This window comes from Hydra vulgaris, chromosome 15 (assembly GCF_038396675.1).
Source record: "Hydra vulgaris chromosome 15, alternate assembly HydraT2T_AEP".
Lineage (NCBI taxonomy): Eukaryota > Metazoa > Cnidaria > Hydrozoa > Anthoathecata > Hydridae > Hydra > Hydra vulgaris.
The window spans coordinates 40029558-40050008 of NC_088934.1; the positions used below are offsets into that span (position 1 = coordinate 40029558).

Genomic DNA, 20451 nt, shown 5'->3' on the forward strand with positions numbered 1-20451 from the left:
TTTTGTCTCTGATTTTCATTATGACTGTCTGCCAGGAAATCTTGCATTAGACAAATATTTCTTTCAGAACAGTCATTTGTGCACTGAATATTTGAAACAAAATCTTTAAAAAACTTGAAGCTGGGATAAAGTGCAAATGAGTGTTCTTATTAATGATTATATCATCTCGAATCTCTGGTTTCTTTATTTCAAAATAACAAATATCATCTGGATAGTGTTAATTAATGAGTTTCTGTATCATGAGGAATTTCTCTTCATTAGTTACACCTGGATCTGCTAAATGATACTATTACAAATGATAGTAGATGTAGCCAAATACCATGTATGCCTAAGAAGAGAATTTTTCAAGCTTTTGCCTAGTATTTCATCTTCTTCCTCTATGCTTTTGGCTACTTTAATAGCTTTGAGATCATTAGATGGTCCCTGGATTATGATAAATGACTTCAGAAACCAAAGAATGTAAAATATTGCAACAGAAGGTGCAATTTTGTTGACATCTTCTATCTCCTCCACTGACATAAATTTCAGTTTCTTATGAGTTAGTTGAACCATCAATAAGTATATCCCATTTGCCATAAATCTAACTTCATGACAAGCAAGGGGTTAATGAAGGTAGAAATTTGGTACTTCGTTACCTAAATAGAAAGAACCTAGTTCCCATAATCTTATATAGTCTGTTCTCATCTTGGAAAAGGTTTTCAGGGTAATGGCATTTTCTAAGTATTCTTTAGCTTCTTGTGCAATCTGATGCATGTAAGAATTGTTTTTAAAAATGTTGAAATTAAATCTGCCTAATTTTTAAACTTTTTTAAAATTTAAAAATTATACAGAAATAGAAAATTTTTAGGCCAATTTTTTTTTAAATTTGAAAACAGTTGTTTTTTTGGTGCCTTAGTCTTTCCTGTTAGCACTTCCTCCATTATGTGCACCAATGTTTGAAGCAGTTGTGTCTGTACAAACAGCAAAAATGTTATTTTTAATTTGGAAATTTTCTAGTACCTTTTTTATTTGTTTTGCTTGGCCTTTAGATGAATTTGCCTGAAACACTCCAAGCAGAATATCACTATTATTATCATCCTCAAGAGCTGTCACACTTATTGAAATCCTTTCCATTTTAACAGTAATATTATTTTTAAGATCCCATTCATTACACAATTTACCATAGAAGTGAAGCAAAAGTTTCTCACCAATTAAAACATTTTTATAACTATTTCTAATTTCTTCCCCTTTGTTTTTGATGGTATAAAATCTTTTTCCCTGGGTTCTTGATTTTGACAAAACAATATCTTCCAAATTATTTCCTGCATGCTTTAGAATTGAGGAAAGAATTGGTTATGACCCCTAACACCAAGATGAAATCTTGTAGCAACTTTACTTGCTGCTTTTATCAATCGGTCCCCTGATATTGACAGGTGCAGCTCATCAGATCTTTTTTTTTTTTTGTTAATGGCACAGAGAAATTTTTATCTTCTTCACTAGATACTAGACACTAGATAATCGGTCTCGAGTCTCGATTTCTCGTCTGGTATCGGTGCGATACCATACAGTATCGGTATCGAAATCACGCGATACTGGTATCGAAAGTATCGTTAATGTTGGTACTGTTTGGTATCGTTTGGTCTCGATGCGATACTTCACAGTATCGACTTCGAGATCACGCATACCGGTATCGAAAGTATCGGTTATGTTGGTATCGTTTGGTATCGCTGCGATACCATACAGTATCGATATCGAGATCACGCGATACTGGTATCGGTTATGTCGGAATCGTTTGGTCTCGGTGCGATACCTTACGGTATCGATATCGATACTAATATTAAAAGTTATCGGTTATGTTGGTATTGTTTGGTACCGATAGTATAGTTTGGTATTGCAACTCGGGTCATCATGAGAACTTCCATGTTATTTTTATAAATGATATGTAATTTGAAATAGTAAATTCGTATAATTAATGAAGTATATATATGGCTCATTTGTTATAAAAAAAAATTCTCTAAGCTGGTTATATGACATCATGTTTATCATTTAATTTCTCATCTGGTATCTTTGTTTTAATTTAACTAATTGTGTGGTTCTGTATTTTAATTTCTTATCTGTTATCCTTATTACAACTTTTTCTACCGTGATTAAAAGGAAAAAAAAGACTTTTTAAACATTTATTTCTATATGAAGTTTTTACAAATTATTAAATTATGTTAAACAGTGTGTAAGGGCGGACAAAAAGGTAAGGGAGTGGGGGGTGGTATCCGGGGTAACCACCCCGTTCCCCTACCTAAGAAACGTCAAACTCTAAAATATTATTGATAAAATTAAAAAAATAAGAAAATATAAAAAATATATATATAACCATTCAATATATTTATTATTGCTATCTTATAACCTTTCTAAAATCATTCTAAGTATCAAATGAACTTGATAACACAAAAGCACTTGATAACACAATCTCACACCCTGAATCATTAAAAAAAGTACCCAATAAACTGTGTGTTGTTGATCAGGCATCAAATATGGCATGTGCTCTAAACAACAGTGTGACTTTAATAACTAAAGAAGAAGGTTCTGTTACATGCAGTGATCACAAACTCAACACTGCACTTCAAAGAACAGTTGAGGGTACCCCGGAACTGAAAGATGCTTTTCTTAAAGCCAGCTCACTTACTACCAGGCTTCATAAATCTACAGCCTTCAGTGCTTCGTTGAAAGATGCTTGTTCTAGGTTAGATACTTACGCGATACAGAAGGTGATGATTGGAAGAAAACCGTACCTACAGATCAACAGTTCTTACTCTTTGAAGCTATTGTTCCAGTGCTTAAATCTGTCAAAGATATATCAGTTTTTTTATCTTCTGACACAGAGATCCGAATTGACATGTCACTGTGGAAAGTGACAGCACTCATCAACTTCATCGAGAAAGAAAAAAATTATTATGTTACTCATGGAAACAATAAATTAGTAGAAACATTTTTGGAGGATTTATTATCAGAACTAAATAAGAGATTCCCAGACAAAGGCCGTAAATTACCCGCATTTGCACTAGGACATTACCTTCATCCATTTTTTCGTGGACATCTTCTTGATGTTGACGATAAAAATATTCAAAAACTGGTTGAAAACCATCCCACAACCAAAGAATACTTTGAGAATTCTTCATTGTCTGTTTCAAGCTCCAGTAATAACAACGGTAGTAACGATTCCGTTTCTGATAATGCACAAGGTTGGGAGGAAAATGAGTACAATATTATTTTAGCAAAGTATAAGGAAGATACTAATTCACATCATATACACGAAAACCCTCCTATTAAACTTGAAATGGAAAAATACCAAAAAACAATAAGATCCAAAAATGCAGGAAAAACTCACACCTTAGCATGGTGGAAGCAGCATGCAGCAGAACTTCCTATCCTTTCGGGTGTTGCAAGATCTTGGTTGGCAACTCCACCAACCTCTGCATCATCTGAAAGATCATTTTCTGCTTCTGACCTTGTCATCACTGATCGTAGATACAATCTCGATAGTGACAAGGCAGATAAACTTGTATTTATAATGCAGAACTATTCCGCTCTTGAAAATTACATTAAAAATGGCCAATCGAACAAGAAAATGAAAGTGATATAGGACATGAATCAGACTTATCTTTGCCAATATTAATAGAAGAAAATCCTAAAATACCAACGAAAGTACGGCAAAGAAAAAAACAACGAATGGACGATAGCCAAAGTATTGTTGATTATTAAAATACAATAGCTAAATCTCTAAAAAGCAATTCTACTTGTATTTTGTTAATAAAAAATTCAATAAGTTACATTTTAATTTTTTGTTTTATTGAGTCTCGATTCGAGACCATGCGATACTTTACGATTCTTTTTATTATCGGTATCGTTTGGTATCGAAGCGATACTGATAGTATCGACATTGGAACATAAGCGATACCACTCGATACGAGACCTTCCTTCTCGGTATCGAGTGGTTTCGAACCGATACTATTTGTATCGACATTAGTATATAAGCGATACCACGCGATACGAGACCAGTCTTCTCGGTATCGACTTATACGATACCGATTATCTAGTGTCTACTAGATACATCGAAAAATAAATCATTAGATGAATTTGACTCAAAATTTATTGATTCTGTATCAGAATCAGAGACAATATGATTTTCAAATAAATTTTTATCCTCTATGAATATTTCAGGTTTTTTGTCTGACTCATTCCTACGTTCAATTCTCTTTTGGTAAATCATGTCAATGTCCTCAGTTATATATATTTTTCTAGTTGACTTTTGGTTGTTTAAGAGTTCAATGTCCTCTTTAATGGCATCAGGTGATCTATTGTGGTCAGTTTTGATTTTCATTACAATATTTTTGCAGCCTATGTCAAAAAGTTCATTTGAAGTTTTTTTATAGTCGGTTTTAAGAATCGAAAGGTTTTCTTTTGAAGAGAAGTCCAATCTAATATGAAAAAAAAGACACAATTTACACATTTACAACTTTAAAAGAGGTTGACTGTTAAAATAAAATAAAAAAACAATTTATTGTAAATATATAAAGAAAATCTTACTTTTTAAGATCTATTTGCTTTCTCCATTTTTTGTTATAGTCTTATCTCTAATAGTCCAACTTTTCATCAAGAAGTCTTTTTGAAAACCTTCTCTGCACCCTTTACTATTTCTTTGATAAGACAGTCTTTAATACCTGTTTCACATTTTGCACCAGAGAGTTGACATTTTAGCTGACACCCTCCTTTCTCCATGGAGCAACTAATATTTGATTTTGTTTACTTATACCTTAATTGTTTTGAGGAAATAATATGGGGATATCTGTAGGCAACTGGTATTTGGGAAGCTCTAAAATGGGTCTGCTCAAAAGATACAATGGTCTCCTTGGGTCTTCTACCACATTGTTAATTTTTTTTCAATATCTTTAAATTTTCTTTTTTTACAGCTTGTTCTTCTGCATTGTTTATTGTTTATTTCCATATTACTATTTATTTATATATCTAAAAAACATAAACTTTACTGTTTTGATTTATTGTATTGATTTAATTAATGTATTATATATAATCTCTGTAATAGTATTAAAAAAACAATACTTGCTTATTTATAAATTCCAATTAAATAAATGAATTAGAGGTGGAAATGTATCATTTATGTGGAAAACCATATAAAAAATCCAAAAGTGGCTGTTTTTCAGTTTTTACACCTTTTTTTTTTTTTTTTTTTTTTTAGAATATTCACCTCCCCAAGGCCCGAAGGGTGCCACTACAGTCGAGGAGGCTACTCATTTTTTTGTGTTTTTTTGTGTTTTTTTTTTAATTTTTTTAGATATTCGTGGTGCAACCCTCTCTCAATTCTTTAACTCCAAAACACAAACCTTGCCAAGCAAGGCCGCTGCGCAAAGAAACTAAGTTGAGCGCGGTACTTCCAGGGACGTGGTGGGAGTCGAACTCCGAACCTCTCGCTTACAAAGGGAGCGCTCTTACCACTACACCACTACCGCACCTAACACTTCTAAGGGTTCTTAACACCTTAAATTTGGTAAAATTGCTTATTTTTATGCATATAACCAGGATATATTTAGAATCCCCAAATTTTATTTTGGGACACCCTAATATATATATATATATATATATATTACATTTCCAAAGTTTCTCTTCAGCACTAAATGAGTAAATATTCTAATAAATAAGACAATTTTTTTAATTTTTGTGAAAATTATTTATTTTATAAATACATGTTTCAACTATATCATAGCCATCATCAGTTAAAGTATATTAAAATGGTTAAATCAAATTAGTAAAATTAAGTTGAATTAATAGAGACCTTATAATAAAAAATACAATAAAAATGCAATTAAATAATGTAACAAATGTTTTAAAAAGATAAAAGAACCGGTAATGTTAAAAGGAACTAGATTGAAATTGTCATTTTTACATGGTTCATTTGTTTATTAATAGTGGGTTTTTCCCACTCTATGTACATGCTATCTTTGAGTTTTAATATAAATTTGCTTCCGAAAAAGATCCTTATAAGATAATATTACAATAAGATAAAATTGTTTCCGCAAAAGATCCCTTTTCTACAGACTTTAATTCATTTGTTGCCTATAAATTTGAATGCGCAGGCTGTAAATCCTGTTATATTGGCAAAACTACTCACCATTTAATAACACGAATAATCGAGCACCAAAAAAGGGATTAAAACTCACACATTTATAAATATATTCATTCAAATGAAAGCTGTTTTAATAGTTTTAGTCATGCTAATTTTTTAATTTTGTATTCGGCCTCCAACAAATTTGCATTAAAACTCAAAGAAAGCATGTACATAGAGTGGGAAAAACCCACTATTAATAAACAAATAAACCATGTAAAAATGACAATTTCAATATAGTTCCTTTTAACATTACCGGTTCTTTTATCTTTTTAAAACATTTGTTACATTATTTTATTGTATTTTTTATTATAAGGTCTATTAATTCAACTTAATTTTACTAATTTGATTTAACCATTTTAATATATTTTAACTGATGATGACTATGATATAGCCAAAATATGTATTTATAAAATAAATGGTTTTAACAAAAATTGAAAAAATTGAAAAAAAAAAAAAATATATATATATATATATATATATATATATATATATATATATTAGGGTGGTCCAGAATTGCATAGTAAAAATTAAGTGTTTCTAACCACTCTCCACAAGGCTAACTTTGTTCTACTATATTTAAGGAATAGCCATGCAAAAAACTGGATCAATTTGAGCAATTTTAGGGGTCAATAGGATTTCAACATTTTGGGCAGCACCTAATTTTATGGCATGTTCGTAGCAGAAATCACATTGTTGAGTGTTTATACATAATTTTTAGTTTTGTTTTTCTGAACAGCACTTCTAGGACACCATACAAAGTAATTGTTTTAGTTCTTTGTGCAATTTATAAACAGCAGACATCTTGCCATCAGCAAATAATTTATAAAAATTGAAATTTTTTCAAATATTTTTTTCAAGTATTTTTGAACTTTTATTCTGGCTATTGAAGAAAAGCTTAAAAGGTTAGTAATTTGCATCAGCTGCTTTATGCACATATTACATAATTACAATTAATTAGTTACTATAAATAGTTAATTAATAATTTATTGTTTATTAAATGGATTAGTGTAATATTCAGTTTATCAGTCACATATTGAGGCCTTAAAACAATTGTTGCTGTTTTTAAAATAAAATGAACATTAAACATTTGAACATAACATTCATGAACAGTATCAAAATATTTACTGTTTTTATTTTTTATATCCACAGGCAGGTACTTAATTACGTAATGGCAGCTGCAACATGAAGTTCTGCTGAAGTTTGGCTTGTCGGCAAGGCCATCAACCAATTCTCTTCATTCAAGATTGACTATGAACAGTGATGCCATCCACTACCTCCTCTTTTACCACCTCGAAGAACACCTCACTGTGAAGGACAGTATTAATTGCACAATTAAAGATATCAATATGATTTGGAGCAAAGCAAGAATTCTGACTTAGAGGATTGATTCTGTTGAAAGAAAACTGAAGAAGTTGTATGGTGAATATCAACGGTTGAAGGTGAATAGGACGAAAGCATATGAAAGCTGCAGATTTTAAGAGCAAATGTTCAAAGGCGACCTGTTGGAACTTTTGACTTGGCCACAAAGAATGCTTTGGACATCATGATGAACAATAAAGACATACAATTCCTAACAATGCAGAGAGAAGATATCACCAGTTCAAGCATGACATGAGTGGACTGGATCACAATCCACTCATGTCACAAGTAGAGAAAGAGATTAAGAAGAGAGCTCGTATAAAAGCTAATGAAAATTGAAGACCGAAAGAGACAGAAAAGTTCCAGCAAATAGAAACATTTTGTTCTGCTTTGGATATCAGTTCTTCTTCCAAGTCTGAAGACGATGAAGACTTCAGAGTTCCATCATCGTCATCTGCTCAAACTCCTTCCTCAAAGCCTAAATGACTGAAAAGTGTGATAGCAACTCCAGAAGTTGCAAGGGCTTTAGATAGAGTAAATCTTCCTGATCATGGAGCTATGTATGTTGTTGCATCAGTAGCAAAAGCTTTAGGCCATCCTTTTGACGACCTGACACTGTCTAGGAGCACCATCAGAAGGTCATGGATGGCTATCCGAAAAAAAGTAGTTGAAGCAGAAAAGAGTTCTTTTTCAATTTAATTTCCTCTTCTTCTTCATTGGGATGGGAAACTGCTCCCAGACATAGCTGGTGCAAAAGAAACCGTTGATCGAATTGCTGTGATTGTCACTGGAAATGGTATCGAGAAGTTGTTATTGGAAGTATCACAGCTGTTTTTGTTGGGATGGGTGGACCAGAAGTTGGTCTTTTTAAGAGGTTTCAGAAGAAATGGCCATACATCAGGCAAACAGAGAATTCGCTAGCTAGAGATAAAATCATTAATGAGGATACTGAAACTCTTCAGATAGAGATGGTTGTCTACTACACCAAAGTCATAGGACATCAGCAGCCTCAAAGGCCATCTATTCTCTAAAAATGGTGCTATTTGAAGGCCAGTTGGAATTGACTGCTAAAGAAAAGCAAGGTCTAAAGGAGCTTTATTTATGGACGTTTCTGGCACGAGGCTTCACTGGCTTCATACTGGCTCCCCTAAATGATGCAATGATGATCGGGCTTCTCAAGAAATATCCAAATCGTATCATTGCTAATGCAGCTTACACTGAATTTACTCAACATCTGTGGTTCTTCTCAGAACACCTCGTGGGCTTAGCTTTTTTTGACAACCGAGTCCCTCTAGATGTTAAAAGAGCCATGATAGCCAACCTCCAGCTTCCAAACACTCAGTCAGCTCTGTAAAGAATAAGCACATGTGGCGCAGACTTCAATCATCTTAAAAAGTTTGTGACCCAAAAAGCATTTCGTCTCTTCAAAGTACTTAGTATCACTGGAAAGGAGGAGGCCAAGAGTTTCCTGTTGACATTTCCAGAACCATTGAAATCGGATACTTGCTACTAAAATTTGAAGGATTGAGTCGACAAGATGAAGGTTGTCAATGATTGTGCAGAGTGTGGCATTGCTCTTATCTAGAAATATAATGAAATCCTCACCTACTTATATGTACATACTTTTGAAATAAGTATTATAACAGTTTTTCATTTAAAATTTTAAAAATTAAAATATGAAAATATCAAATGAAATTTTTATTCTTTTGACCATATAGACCAAATAGATGAAAAGTCAAAAATTTTATTGACCCCTAAATATTGTCTGGTTTGCTTCAGACTTTGACAGAAATTCTCTAATATAATATGAAACAAGATTAGCCTTGTACAGAATTTCCAAATTTCATTTTTTTGGGCCACCCTAATATGTGTATATATATATATATATATATATATATATATATATATATATATATATATATATATATATATATATATATATATATATATATATATATATATATGTGTGTGTGTGTGTGTGTGTGTGTATATATATATATATATACATATATACATATATATATATATATATATATATACATATATATATATATATATATATATATATACATATATATATATATATATATATATATATATATATATATATATATCATACATACATACATACATACATACATACATACATATATATATATATATATATATATATATATATATATATATATATATATATATATATATATATATATATATATATATATATATATATATAGAACTTGCATGACCAACTGAAAACACAAGAAAAAGATCTGAGCAGTCTACGAGAAAATTTGAATAGAAGTTTCGAAGAGATAATGGTTTATTTTTAGTTTTTTTTTTTTTTTAAATCTATCTATTTAAGTACTTGCAAAGAAAATTTAATTTTTATAAACCATTTTTCAAATTAATTTATATTTTAATTAAATAAATAAATATATAATGGCATTATTTCAATATTTCTTTAAGATTAAAATATTATTTTTAAGTTTTAAGAATAAAAAGTTTTAATATTTTTCAAGTCTTGATTTTTAAAATATTATTGATTGGTTATAAAAATTAATTTTTTATTTTGATTGGTTTACCATTAAAGCTTAAAATTCAAAAAAAGGGATTTCTGTGAATTTTCATGCTAAAGTAGGTTAAAAGGTGATACATACCATTCGAGGTGATTTAGTAGCCCTAAAGGATATCAAGGATTACTGGATACTGCATTTAGTATTCTGTCCAAAGATGTGGAGTCCCAAAAAGACTCTGACTTTATATCTCTAATTTTTCCTAGTCTCTTGGGTCCAAAAGCTCTAAACATGTTGGTTGACTTCATGAGATTTAATGACTTGAAACATATTGTTTTTTAAGCACTGAGTCCTTGCCAACATTATACCTAAGGACTCTGGGTTCGAAAATTGAATGTTTCTCTAACCTAAAAGTCTTTCCTTTTTTCTCATTAGTTGTCCATAAGCTTTTTTATATTTTAAGAGCTCCTGGATTCCAAAAGTTATGAAGTAATTTTTTTGTGACTTTCAAATCCGGACTCCATCTTGGGACTCCACATCCTTGATCCTGTCCTACAATTGCGGGCAACAGAGCAATAAAAAATTAGTAAAAAAAAACACTTACCTTTTTCTTCTATTGCTAGTTTTTTCTATTTTTAGTTTTTTTATTGAAATAAATCATAAAATCACAATATATATTTATTATAAAATAATAAAATTAAAAGAAATTAAAAGCTAAAATATTGAAATTAAAAAGAGTGTTCATTTGTATTAAAAAAAAAAATGTGGCCAAAATAAACAGACTGCAAAAATAAAATTAACAAACTTTAATAAAGAAATATTTACAAAACATAAAAAAAAAAGAAATAATATTTTGTTGATAATACTTTTGCTTTCAAGAATGTTTTGATATGTTTTGGCATTGAATTCACTAAATTCTGAGTAATATTTTTTGGGACACAATTCAGTAATTTTGTTACTAATTCTTTCAGGTAGTCCAGATCTTTTATTTCGATTTTACAAAAATTGTGGTTTAATCAAGACCACAAATTCCCTAGTTAATTGAGATCTGGACTATTGGCAGGCCAAGGTATGATTTTAATGTTGTTTTCTTCAAACAATTGCTTGCAAATCTTAAAAGTATGTAGCATTATCTTGTTGGAAGATAGTTTCTGTGTCTTTTGAGAAAATTTTAATAGAAGGCATTAAATAATTATCCAATATGTCTATTAAAGTAAAATATGTCAAATATCTTTGAGAATCAAGCCTTCCATCAAATAGTTTGAAACAACCATCACCTTCATAGTTCATGCAGGCCCAGATGCTTATAATAACACCACATATTTTGTTTTAAACATAGAACAATTTGGGTCCATTTTTTCATGTGGTTTTCTTCGCAGCATTATTTGGTGTTTTCTTCAATCAACCTAGTTGTTTATTTCATCTCTGAAAATTGAGATTTTTTGTTCATTCATTACTATGATTTTACATCTTGTTATATTATCAACGATTTTCAAGTTAATTAGATTTTCTATTAAAATATTTATGACAATTTAAATAAAAGTTCTCAAATAATTATAAATTTTCAAATAAGTGCAAAGTTTTAATCAAAAACAAATGAAATTTTGAAGGAAGTTTGAAATAGTTAGATTTTCTATTTCATTTTTCCGCAAATTTTTAAAATATTTATAACAATTTAAATAAAAATTCTCAAATAATTTTAAATTCGCAAATAAGTGCAAAGTTTTAATCAAAAACAAATGAAATTTTGAAGGAAGTTTGCAATAATAGAGTGGATTGTTAATATTGGCCATTATAATTATTTTATATTTTGAGATATATGTAAAAAAAAAAACAATATAATTAGCACATCAAAGAATATTTTTATGAATTCTATATTTATTTGAAAGAAAATAGGATGCTCATCAAAATACACTTTTTATATTTAAAAAGAGTCAATAAATCATTGATTTAATCTCAATCAAAGTTCAAATGATATAAAAAAAACATGCTGGATTGTTATTAATGGCCAATACTGTGTATACACACACACACACACACACACACTGAAAAAAGTTTTAAACAAGTAGTCATCCTCCTTTGATAAATTGTTTGAATCTGCAGATCCTCCAAGGAAAATAAAACGTAGGTTGAGAAGTTCTAGATAGTCATCTCTGACTCTTTATAGTTTCAACATAGTATTTCAGCATCTCTTATCCCAGAGTCCAACAAGCCATTCTGTGTCAAAGAAGTTGTCACAGTCTATCATAAACACAGCTTTGTTGATTTTTAACCAGTTTGTGTGGAAACACTTCAAAAAACTTACTTCTGGTGCTCCACTGGTTCTAAATCCTTTTGTGAAAGCAGTGGAAATTATAATTTCAAACATATGATGCCTGCAGGCAATCCACACAAAGCTAACACCAGGATGCTGCTCAAGAATTATGTATGAACCAATATTTAGCCCAGTATTTGATGAAGTGGTGTTAAAAACAAGTCCTCTCACCTTTATTCTCAGATGTCATTTATCCAAAGCCTTCATGCAAGCAATTGCTTGTTCTTCACTGGTTCCACGACTAATCATTTGAATAGACAGTCAGAAATGTTTATCATATCCAGAAATGATGCCACACTTTTGGTGAGAATTATATTCTTTTTCTTTTATTGGAAGTGGAAGGTTTTGGGGTGTAATACTCACCAGAATCTGATTCCGATGAATCAGTTTGACTGGTTCTCTCATGCTCTCTTACTAACAAGGACGAAATTGATTTGATGTGCTCTTGCAACTCGGCTTTGACTGTAGACGCCTAGCTTTAGCTTGGATTTCTCTGCGTTGCTTTCGATTTTCTCTAGTTGCTAGTGACTGGTCCACTCTTTCCATGCTGCAGCCTAATAGATCCTCCTGTTGCATTGTCAGAAAGTTTTTATCTTCTTTGTTTTATTATAGTATTTGGAGCATTCTTAATTAAAAGATAAAATAGTTCTGCTAGATCAGCCTGGAAAATTTCTATCATTCTGCAGCTATCCAGTTTTTTGCTTTTGCTCTTCTTAAGAATAAGGTATTCATTATACAGTTTGTTTACTTTTCTTTCAGCATTGTCAATCTTTTGAGTCAGGATTCTCCCTTTTTCCCAGATAGCTAATACTGCTTCAACCGTTCTTTGAACTGATGTCTTCACTTTTTGTTTTGTCTCCTGGTGATGGAAAAGAAGTGTCCTCAGAATATCTCCTTTTGATGGAAGTCTTGCAGAGGACAATGTTTCAGTAGGTTTCCCAAGGAGCCATACTTCAGCAGAAGATCTGGTGATAGCCATATTACTCAATTTAAAGTTCTGGTAAAAAAAAAATCCATTAGTTACAAACAGTATAAACAATGTATAGTTTATAAAAAGTGTATTATAGTATATACTATAGTGCAAGTGCAATTTGTCATCAGTGTATTTAACTATATGCTGGAGTATTAAATGCTTTCTCTGAATCCTTTGTAGCAATAAGGTTCAGGCTAAGTGGAAGCTAGAATTTTACACTTGAAGTACCTTTATTTTTCATTATTTAAGCAACCTGTTGTACACCAGTTGTTATGTTGGTCTTTGCTATTTGTGTATTGACGTAACTTGCTATTTCTTCTTTTGTTTCTGCTTGTCTTTTTTCAAGTTTCTCACCTGTCGGCTCTCGGTTATCTTCAATTACCATGTATTCATTAAAGGTTTTGACAAAGATACTTGAATTGCCATTGTCGATTGTTGTGACAATTTTTCCGATTTCATAGTCATAAATGTTGTGTATATCAGATATTATTTAACTATTCTATCATAAGTAAAACTGGTATAAGCTGTGTAAAACCGGTATAAGCAAGCTGGTGAACCGAAAACATGTAAGAGCATTTGGCTTTTTCTTCAAGTCTTGTAATAGCCAGTGAACTGTAATACCAATGAAATTTTATCAGTAGAACAAATATCAGCTGTTGCGCAGACAGCATCCGCTGTGTATGCTCATCTTGGTAATATGCATTCAATAATATTGTCTACAATCAAATATTTGTATTCAATCAGTAGTTTCTATTCAATCTGAATATTAAAAAAAACTTTTATTCACTGTATCAGAAAGTTGCAAAACTTTAATTTTTTAACATTTATTATTATAAAAAAAGTTGTAGTAATAATCAATAAAACAAAAGAGTAAAACAAAAAGTTGGACTCCAGGAATTTTTTTATGATCTTTTAAATTACGGTCTAATTCGTATTTTTTTTTTTTATATATATACTATTTTTCTTTACCAATTTAGGTATCGCCAAATCAAAAACCGTAGTGCTTGTTTTATAAATGATTTTTGCTACTATTTTGCCGTTAAAGTTAACTTCGTGATGGCTCTGCAATTCCGTCATGATCAAACTATGACTACGAAAAACGAAATATTTTAATCGAATTTTATTAGTGCTAGTAAAGAATCATATTTTGGTAAAGAGTTCCATGAAAAATTGCACATTAGGTTTTTAAATGATGAGCTAAGCAATTTTCGGTACTTAATTTAATCGATTTCTTGTGAGCAAACTTACATAAACTCTGTAAATAATTGTAAATTTGATGGTATTTAAAAATTGTTCTTTTGTGTAGTGTTTTGTTTTTCGGATAATAATTTTTTACAGTTTATCTTCTCAATCATTTAAATATTTTGAAAGACCGAACTTTTCTTTTATTAATTCAATGTTTTATATATTTTATAGTATCATTTTTATATTTTATAATGCATGCGTACGTTTGGCGTATGTTTTAAAATATATCTATATGATAGAGAGAAAAATTATCAATTTTAATGTTTTAATAACGCGTTCTGTTGTTTTGATTTTTTGTTTTCATATTTTACCAAATGTATTAGACATGAATATTTTTAATATATATTATTTTTTGCGTTTATTTATAAGTTTTTTTTAAAAACTATAGGGTATCATAAGCTTTGTTTTCTTTTGTGTTTATTCCTTATTCATTTTGTTAATTTAGCATTTAATCTTGTTGGTTTTCAACTGTAACCATGGCAACTGTTTAATTTACCCCCAGTTTTTAACGGCTTAATTTCACCCCCAGAAAACAAATAAAAAAACGTATTAAAACTAATTATATTTAAAAATAAACTTCTTTATATAAAGAAAAGTTCATGTATTCAAAGATTATTTGGTATGTATTAGGATTATTTTGATATGGGGTCATTCAAATAATACGTGACCGTCTCAGAAAAGGGAGTATTGTAATGTTTTATCGAATGGTGGGGTTAGCATTTTTAGTTTTAATTCTTATCACTGTGTAATTTGTTTAAATTGCCAATTCAGTAACTTGTTAAAAGACTAAATATTTTGCTTAAACATTTTTCCGTGATTTTCTCGTTAACTAAAATTCGATAATGCTGGAAATTTCAGGATATATGATCTTCACATATAGCAAATATTTTTTTGTTTAAAGGAAACAGTTAAACAGGGTGGTCAGGGAGTTCAAATATTTTTTGAAAAAAGATTCTTTGCGAAACTTATAAAAGCGTACATCAAATTTATGTAAGACGTAAATTGTACACATAATATAAAACTTTATTTGGTAGATAGTTTTATGAAAGTCCCTTGGTACTTTTGCCAAGGGATTTTATTTTTAATGTATTAATATTTACATTTTTTAAATTACAGAGCGCTTTTTAAAAAGAATATAACCCTATTTTTTCTGAAGTTGCGTTTTGGTAACTTGAAGTTAAAACAGGTAGTGAATCAGGGAAATTCATCTTCAAATATTGGCTGACACTTTAATAAATTAAAAGTAAAAATTTTTTATTTTAAAAAAAATTTTTATATCCATCTTATATAAATAATAAGCAAAGATTTAGTAACATTTAATAAAAAAGTATTGTGTGCATACATAAAAAATATTTCCAATTCCACAATTATGGAAAAACAGACCAAAAAAAAAAAAGAGCGACAGAGGTTTTAGATTTAATCACTAGTAAAATATTGTGTAGGATGTAAACATGCAGTGTCAATAGATCTGTCGATAGCCTCTGATCAGGACTCTTGCTGAAATCTTGGGTCCTAAAACAGCCAGGAATGTTTAGATTGCCTAATAAATAGATAGCTGGAAGTAAACAAGAACCACTTATGATGCATATGGAGTACGAGATAGCTTAAGCAGATTATGATTTTATATTTGCTTCTCAACTAACAATGCATAGTGCAAAACATGGTTCATCGACAGCACTTACTCTCGAGTCCTTAATAGTAGAAGGAGGGGGGGGGGGAATAAAAGGGAGGGGGAATTTTTTTAATGTTACAATAAAAGTATTTTTTATAAAAATTTTATTTTATAAATCCAAACTAATATTTTTTACAAAACTTGCAAAAACTATTTAATTCTAGCGTGGCTTGAGGTCAAATGCGCATTTCCAACAGCTGTTTTATAATAATTTCAATAGAATTTAATATGCTGACATAAATTTTAAACTTTGGTGAGAAATAAACCAAATGCTCATTTTCCACAAGTTGGTATACTTACCTGGTAGGCGATTTTTAAGGCCTGTTCAAACTGAAAGTTTTTGTTTTTATTAGTGACTGAAATAATTATTTTCTAATTTTTAAGGCCAATTTTCACTAAATTGTAAGCATTAAAATTTCATTATCGAGTTAATGAAACAATACAAAACACTTAGCTTAAGGAGTAGAACATCAAGATTCAAAAAATTAAACCTTTTATCTATTTTCTCAACGTCAATTTGAAATCATTTCTCTTTAAATTCTGGCAAAGAAAAAAGTGGAACAATTAGAAAAAGAGTGGTACGACTAGAAAGATATTGATCACTATATCAGTGGCTAGTATATGAACCACTGACCTCAAATTTAAACAACTATTGCAGTACTGTCGCATTCCTATACTAATGAATGTCTTGAAGTTTTAGTCTTTGAAGTCTTAGTTTTTTAGTTTTTATTTAGTTGTTAATTTAGTCTTGAAGTTAAAAAAAGTTTTATTTCTTGTTTCATTTAATGTAAACATTCAGTATCTTTTTGTAAATTATCTTATATTTATTTTACTTTTGACAATTTTATATATTTTATGTTGTTGTGGATGGAAATTTATTCATTATATTTTAAAAACGACAATACGAGGCAACCTGTATATATATATGTATGTGTGTATGTGTCATGTGCGTATGTGTGTATGTATATACACATATAGATTCATAGATTTTATATCTTTCTTAACTATTTTATTTTTATTTTTTTAGCACTTTTTTGTTTCTTAACTTCTTTACTTGACGTTTGTAAAGATTTTTTAATATTTTACGGACTTGTAAAATACGATTGTAATGGGGCTCGGTGATAAGGCTAATTGATGCATTCTTCTTGCTCCAGCCATTTCCTTTTGTTATATTTGTACGTTGTATATATTCTTAACGGCGAAATAAATGGCAACTCTCTTACTGAGTCTTACTCTTCTCTACGTCTTCTTGGATTATCATTTACTACGAACCTTTTATGGAAACCATAAACCCTAATCATAAAATTCTTATAGGATCCTATAGCGATCTAATAAATCCTATAAGATTTCGATACAATACTTAAAAAATTCCTATAGGTATCCTATAGGTTTCATAGGAAACCTATAGGATACCTATAGGGACTGCAATAGGAATCCTATTACAACTTTATAGGTACTAAACGATTGCTAATAGGCTAATATAGATCCTATAGGTTCCTATAGGTTCTATAGAAATCCTATTGCAATCCCAAAGGTCCTATAAGATTCATATATGTATCCTATAGGTTTTATAAGATTTATATAAGACTTACGGCATACCTTTTTGATTCCTAATGCACTCCTATAGGTTCTATAGGATTCATGTATGTATCCTATAGCTGCTATAAGATTCCTATAAGACCAATATGATACCTATAGGAATGCAGTTGCAATCCTATAGATCCTATAGGATTCAAATAGGAAGACTAAAACTGCTATAGTGTTAATTGTGTAGTTCTATATAAATCATATAATTCCAACAAGATTAATATACTAAAAATATATAATTTATAAAAATAAACCAGTATCCTAAAGAAAGTAAATAGTAAGTCCTATTATATTTTATAGGTTTTTTATATGTAAAATACAACTTCTCACTGTAAATTTATATTCAACTAGCATTTTGACGTGTATTTGTCTTGCTAATTTCAAGCAAATTAAAACCTAATGGAATGTAATATATATTAGGTTTTAATTTGCGTGAAATTATTTTGCGCCTAATGACATAACTTTTGATTAATTACGTTAATAGCCGATATTTTTTTAGTGATGAGGTGGCGTTTTAGTTTACTTCGATCATTAAACTTTTTAAAATAGCTAATAGCGCTTCAATTAGAAAGCGAAACCCGACCCAAATACCCGCGGGTACCCGAAGACGGGTAATTTAATAACTTTAGTTACTTGATACCCAAGCCTTTGGGTCAAGTATTACCAGATTTAAACTACCCGAATATTACCCGTAGAAGTACTAAAAAATCGGGTAAATAAATTACCCGATTTCTTTACCCGAAAATCGGGTAATAAAATTACCCGATAATCGGATATATCGGGTAATGAAATTACCCGATAATTCGGGTAATAAAATTACCCGATAATTGGGGTAATAAAATTACCCGATAATTCGGGTAACAAAATTACCCGATAATTCGGGTAATAAAATTACCCGATAATTCGGCTAATAAAATTACCCGATAATTCGGCTAATAAAATTACCCGATAATTCGGGTAATAAAATTACCCGATTCTTGAACCGAATTTTTTGCGCAATTGGGTTTTTTCGTTAATTTTTTTTAATGCGTTTTTTTTAATTTAACTTTATTTCAATTCTTTTAATATCACTTTTATTTCTATTTATTTGTTCCACCCACTTCATGTAAGTAATAATTTTAAATAATTAAAAATGAATACTTACATGGAGTGGGTTTCTTACTCCACGTAAGTAATAATTTTTAAGTAATTTAAAAATATTACTTACATGGAGTGGGTGTAACTAATACTCCAAGTAAGTATTAATTACTCCTTGTAAGTAATAATTTTTAGTTAGCTAAAAAATGATACTTAAAGCGTGTACACGAAATAAATGTGAAAGTAAAAAAACAACTAAAAAAAAGTACTCCTCAATTTTTATTACGAACCAAGTAATAATTTTAACACAATAATATAAGAAGATCAAACATTAAAAAAAGAATTAATTATTCCTGTGGGAATCTAATAAAATTTCGAGCTTTTGCTTTAGTGGTACCCATAAGCTTGCGCACAGAATAAGAATCAAAGCTATTTGATGTTTTTTTAAATGATATTTTATCTGTTATGTTTCTGCAAAGCTTTTTTGTTTTTTTCATTTTTCTTTTAATAATAGCCCAGTACTTTTTAATAACTCTCAATTCTGCGCAGTTTGGAGGATTTTCTGTTTAAGGCACAAATTTCACATTATTCTTTTTATACCATTCCGTAGCTAGTTTACAATAATGAACTGAAGCTAAATCAGGCCAGAACACAGGTCTGTTATTGTGTGATTTAATGAGAGGTAAAAGGCGTTTTTGTAAACATACTTTAACATATATTTGACCAGAAAGTGTGGACTGAGAAATATAAGATGCTGATTTTTTGCCACAGCTGCAAATAGCTTGCCAAATCAAAGCTTTTTTAGCGAACTTGCCATGTTTTGTTTATTTAAATTTCTTATCTGCTTTTCCTCTATATTTGGCGATATAATAAACAGCACCAGGAATTTGTTAATGATTGTACTTGATATAAGTTTCATCGTCTTCAATAATACAGAAATTTTTAGAAATAAAATTGTCATACAACTTTCTGCCGCAGGTTCTTGCACTTTTTTGTTGAGTTTCAGAACGGTTGGGCACTTTTTGTGCTTTAAAACCATGTTTGTTTCTAACTTTTGCAACAAAACTATGAGAAAATCCATATATTTTTGAGCGTTCCCTTAGTGAAAGGCTTGGGTTATTCTTAAAACTGTTAACCAGTTTTCTAACTAGTTTTATATCTTTAAAACCTTCCTTTCTTCCACCACCAGATTTGCGTTTGATCGATATATTTTTACATATTTTTTTGAAGCTACAACACGTTGTAAACAAAATACAAAACAATTGAAAAGATTTTAATACAAACACTGAAAAAATATGACGTGCTTATTCTTTCACATTTATTTCGTGTTCACGCTTTATATGGAATAGATGAAATTAATACTCAATTCTTAATAGTTTTTTTTTTTTACATTGTGCTATTACATCTTAAATATAAAAGTAAGTAAAAATTTCCTTTTTTAAATTTATTTACTATTTTATTTAACATGCTACCCGGTCATCGGAACTAACCGTATTTCGGAACTACTCGCTAGTCGGGTAATATAATCAGGTATCTCGTGCTTTTTTTCATAAC

At 30.0% G+C, this 20451-nt stretch overlaps 1 protein-coding gene across 7 annotated transcripts in view; it reads left to right on the forward strand.

Annotated features, from left to right (window-relative positions):
- The window catches only part of LOC105844548 (golgin subfamily B member 1), a 104418-nt gene extending 89459 nt beyond the window's left edge, over positions 1-14959 (forward strand). For 4 of the 7 annotated variants that reach the window (XM_065818934.1, XM_065818937.1, XM_065818936.1 and 1 more), the window contains 2 exons: positions 9751-9834; positions 14294-14959. In XM_065818934.1, coding sequence (XP_065675006.1) covers positions 9751-9834; positions 14294-14317 — 108 coding nt within the window. In that variant the 3' untranslated portion in view covers positions 14318-14959. The remainder of the gene's footprint in view (positions 1-9750; positions 9835-14293) is intronic. The other 3 variants (XM_065818935.1, XM_065818939.1, XM_065818938.1) reach the window with 2 other exon arrangements.
- Positions 14960-20451: the final 5492 nt, after the last annotated feature.